Raw genomic sequence first — 4,675 nt, 5'->3', positions numbered from 1 at the left:
CAAGGGGGGAGCGCCCACGCCCCACCGGGAGGAGGCCCGACCTCCAGGCCGTCCTTCCCGTATGAACAGATGCGGGGGGTGGGGGGGAGTTGGAGATCCAAAAACATTAAATAATAATACCGTAAATAGGAATCCTGACGGAAATCCCATTCCCCGGCCCCTCCACAGAAGTGAAGAGCGGATCGCTGCGCTCTTCAAGGCGCACCCACCAGGGTTTGAAAACCGCACTGCCGGACCCACGGCCTTCCAGCAGCGGCTTGGAACGCCCCGCTGTGCTAGCCCGGACCCAGCGCTCCGCCCGGGCGCCAAGTCCCGGGGCAGGGGTGGAGGCGGAGCTGGGGGGGGGGGCATCCCGAGAGAACGCCGCCAAAGAACCCCAGGGGAACGGCTGGAAAAGTTTATTTCGCTTTTTAACCTGAGTTTGATACATTCTTTTTCTTTTCCGAGGATCTTTGACAAGATGGGAAAGTGCTGTCCTTGCATTTCGTGGCGAGGCCGCCCTATTTATCAGCACACGCTCTCGGCTCACTCGCTTTGCCGCCCCCTCCCTAGGTCTTTGTATTCGGAGCCCCAATTCTCTAGCGCACGACCGGGAAAGGAAACGGGCACGAAGAGTTTTATTTGTTGACAGTGCTAGAAACAATGTGGAATCCAAGTCCCCAGTCCTGAACCGGCCGCTCGGTTCTCTCCCTCTCGGTGTCTTCCCCTCACACCTCTCCCCACCCCCGCTAGGCGCGCGCTCTCTTCCTCCCCGGGCGCGCTGGCAGGTGCGCCCCCTCGCCTTCTCTGCTGCTGATTGGCGCCCAGGTTGGGGAGTCACCGCCCCGCGCTTATGTCAGAGTGCGTGCTGTCCGGGCCCACCTCGCCTTTGAACTTCGCCGCTTTTGGCTCCCGTTCACCAGCCTCCCTGCATTCTCAGCCAGGTGCTGTGCTAGGCAAGGCGGCTCCGGGAAACGCACGGGAGGGGGGGAGGGAACCACAGCGGTAGACACAGGAGAGAAGAGAACCAGAGAAGGCGAAGGTGGAGAGGGGGAGAAGGAGGAGCTTCCCGCCCTCGCCAGCAAATTACCTGGCCACTTAATCCCAGAGACTCCGGTACTTGGGCCCCAGCCTCTCTGGTGCCGGCAGCCCCCAGCCGGCTGCCCTCTCCTCCCCCGCCCTTCCTGTCCTCACTCGCCCCCCCCCCCCTCCCGGGGGCCTGCCTGGGTGCCGGGACTGGCATGATCAGCTGAACTTTGCGGGATTAGCGCTTCTCTCTGGCTTCCCCTCAGCGGTGCGGAGGCGAGGGGAGCACAGAGCACCGGCTCAGGACGGACAAACAGGCAGACAGACAGCCGCGCCCAGGCTCGCCTGCAGAGCCCCTACACTCCCCACCCCCACCCGCCTAGCCTCCGGGACCATGTCCAAACCTTCAGACCACATCAAGCGACCCATGAACGCCTTCATGGTATGGTCCCGAGGCCAGAGGCGCAAGATGGCCCAGGAAAACCCCAAGATGCACAACTCAGAGATCAGCAAACGCCTAGGCGCCGAATGGAAGCTTCTGTCCGAGGCAGAGAAGAGGCCGTACATCGACGAGGCCAAGAGGCTACGCGCCCAGCACATGAAGGAACACCCTGACTACAAGTACCGGCCGCGGCGCAAGCCCAAGAACCTGCTTAAGAAGGACAGGTATGTCTTCCCCCTGCCCTACCTGGGCGACACGGACCCGCTCAAGGCGGCCGGCCTGCCCGTGGGGGCCTCCGACGGCCTCCTGAGCGCGCCCGAGAAAGCCCGGGCCTTCTTGCCGCCAGCCTCGGCGCCCTACTCCCTGCTGGACCCCGCGCAGTTTAGCTCAAGCGCCATCCAGAAGATGGGTGAAGTGCCCCACACCTTGGCCACCGGCGCACTGCCCTACGCGTCCACCCTGGGCTACCAGAACGGCGCCTTCGGCAGCCTCAGCTGCCCCAGCCAACACACGCACACGCACCCGTCCCCCACCAATCCGGGCTACGTGGTGCCCTGTAACTGTACCGCCTGGTCTGCCTCCACCCTGCAGCCCCCCGTCGCCTACATCCTCTTCCCGGGCATGACCAAGACTGGCATAGACCCTTATTCGTCAGCCCATGCCACGGCCATGTAACCCCCAGCCCAGCCCACCAGACCTGGAGGGTGGCCTGGAAGTGGGGTCTGCACCCTGTCCTCTGCGCCTAGCCCGGGCCTGCAGACGCCTCCGGGTGAGCCGTGCCGCTGCCCGCTACCCTACCCCAGACTCTGCCTCTCTTCCAGGGCGATGGTAGGGGCGTCCTCCCGGGACCCAAGGCGCAGACAGGTGCCAGAAACTTGTGAACATATGACAGCTATACGGCTGCCCCTACCCCGACTGTCCCAAAACAGATCTCCGACTGTACCCCCTTTGGACAAAAAAAAAAAAAAAAAAAAAGTAGGCAGTTTTGCTTTATTTATGTCCCCTTCTCTCTCCTCTGATGGGCTTTGGACTCCAGAACTCCCAGATCCTGGTATTATATCTAGAATACGCATATATATTTTTTCTTTTGCACCCTGAAGAGTTAGCTGTGTCTCTGTGTTTTGCCATCAGACACAACTAGGTGCCATTTGCTCTTTATGTGTGGGGGGAAAGGCTTAAAACTTTAAAACTACAGAAAGGGAAATATTTCTATTAAAAATCATGCTATGATAGTGTTTGCTTCTTTAAAGGTAAAACAAAGGGACCCACATGATTATTTTCTTTGTATAAAGCAGTGCTCCTAGAGACCTAAGTTTACTTTTAGACAGAATGTCGGGTTATGAAGTCAGGAAGTAGAAAGTGAACAAAAATTAAAAGAATAAAAACATCCTAAATGGTCATAAATGTTTTGACGATGTCTTGGAAATGTACCTAGAAGGATTTCACCTCCTTACTCTGTTCATTTGTTGAACAAAGACGTTTTGAATAAAGACAATCTGTCATTGCAAAAAGTAACCTTTGATGTGCATAAAATCTGAAGTCAGGAGGCCCTGCCCGGAGGGCGGTGGAGTCCAGTCGCCGGAGGCTTAGAGTGCATAGAGTGACTCTAGCAGTGGCGGCTGGGCTTCCATGGGCTTCCGTGGGCCGAGCCTGGTGGCCTTCCGGCCAGGTGCAAAGGAGCCCAGAGTCTGGGATTTGTCCCGATGGATCGTGCCCTCCAGACCGGCTTTTTGCCTTTAGAGGCTGGACAAAGGTATCCATCCTCAGACTTCACGTCACTCCTTCTGTGCGTTCTTCACAAAGTGGTCAGACCACTTCAAGGAGTGAATGAACTAAGACAAAAGCCCAACCAGACCTCTGAGATCTGGGTGCATTTTCTTTTCTTTTAAACCAAACTCCAAAAGAATGGAGAAAATCACAGAGTCTCCGGGGAACCAGTTGCGCACCAGGCACAGAGTCCTGCAGTGGGTGTTTAAGTTCAATGCCTCGGGGAAGACCGGTGCAATCGATATTTTTAAAAGATCCTTGAGAATGCTGCTGCTGGCTCTTGGGATTTGGAGCTCCATTCTGGTTCCTAAATTTAAAAAAATCAAAGTCTGAGAAACCTAGAAAAATATGTCTTAGGTCCCCGCTCTGGACTATGGGAGACTTTTTACTAAGACCCTATGGGAGCTTCCCTAAAGGAAGGTGACCGGGTTCAGGCATGGAGTTAAAAAAAAAAAAAATCGTAAAAATTCAATAACTCTTAGCCCTTGGTGTTTAACAAAAAAAAAAAAAGCAAAAGAGCCCTTTCCTTTCCCCCACTGGGTGAATGTTAGCTTGAAGATTGCTCTGTTTTTCATTAGGGAGAATGGACTTTCTGATGCCTTCCAGCCCAACTCTTTGGAACTTGTTCTCAAAATTGAGGGGTGCTCCCCTTCCCCATCTTTCTCCAGTCTCACCCCCAAAGCCGGGCTCTTGCACGTTTTTCCCTAGATCAGGTGCTTTTCCCTCACTGGCTTTGATGTAGGGTGGGTTGGGGGTGGGGGGCAGCCTAGCGATTTGTCTGCTTTCTGCTTCTGTTGGATTTTTGCGCTTGCCTCTGCCTCTTCCAAAGGAGTGTGTGGCTGGAAGTGCTGGGGAAACGTTGTCAACAGACACCAAAGCCGAAAACCACCGATTAGCATATTGTCCTCAAAACAATTAGAAGTGTTTGAGGTGTTATTTGGAGCCTATTCATCCGAGCCCCTTTGTCAAAGGGGATTTTCATTATTAAAAAAAAAAAAAGTTAGCAGTTGTCCATCTGGCTGAGCTGAATAGCAAAGTGATCCGTGTTGTATATGCTTTTCTCATTAAGAGCTCTTTTGAGACCGATGTTAGAATTAAATGGTATAACACAATTAACATACACGGGGGCTGAATAGGAGGGGACGCCTATAAATAATAGATAGATAAATAAATGAGCGATCAGGCGAAGGTAAACAAAAGCGGGCTGGGGACGTGTAGGGGGAGGCCGGGCGGGCTGCGCCACGCTTACTTAGCATCACAAAACCCTCTTACAAATCGAGACAATTAGGAAGTGACTTGCCTCTGGTGGCCGTCGGGTCCGGAGGCTCTAGGCGCTTAGGGAAGGCCCCTCCTTCCGCCCCCGAGGAAGCCCAGGAGGCCTAGGGCGGAGGCACCGCGGTTTCGCTGTCTGATATAACCCCAACTGACAGTCCTGTCAGCCGCTCTGATCTCCCTCATAGC

At 54.8% G+C, this 4,675-nt stretch overlaps 1 protein-coding gene across 1 annotated transcript; it reads left to right on the top strand.

The window, feature by feature from the left end:
• The first annotated feature begins 1,385 nt into the window (after window positions 1-1,385).
• SOX14 (SRY-box transcription factor 14) lies at window positions 1,386-2,263 on the top strand. The gene has a single exon (XM_077866084.1). The coding sequence runs from the start codon at window positions 1,400-1,402 to the stop codon at window positions 2,120-2,122; it is 723 nt and encodes a 240-aa protein (XP_077722210.1). The 5' UTR covers window positions 1,386-1,399; the 3' UTR covers window positions 2,123-2,263.
• Window positions 2,264-4,675: the final 2,412 nt, after the last annotated feature.

The sequence above is a fragment of the Canis aureus genome, chromosome 22 (assembly GCF_053574225.1).
Source record: "Canis aureus isolate CA01 chromosome 22, VMU_Caureus_v.1.0, whole genome shotgun sequence".
Taxonomy (NCBI): Eukaryota; Metazoa; Chordata; class Mammalia; order Carnivora; family Canidae; genus Canis; species Canis aureus.
Note: the sequence above shows the minus strand (reverse complement) of the source record. Positions and strands in the feature narration are given on the sequence as shown.

What these genes read in the sequence shown, in the direction of transcription:
- SOX14 (XM_077866084.1), top strand. Translation starts at nt 1,400, where the DNA reads ATGTCCAAACCTTCAGACCACATCAAGCGACCCATGAACGCCTTCATG.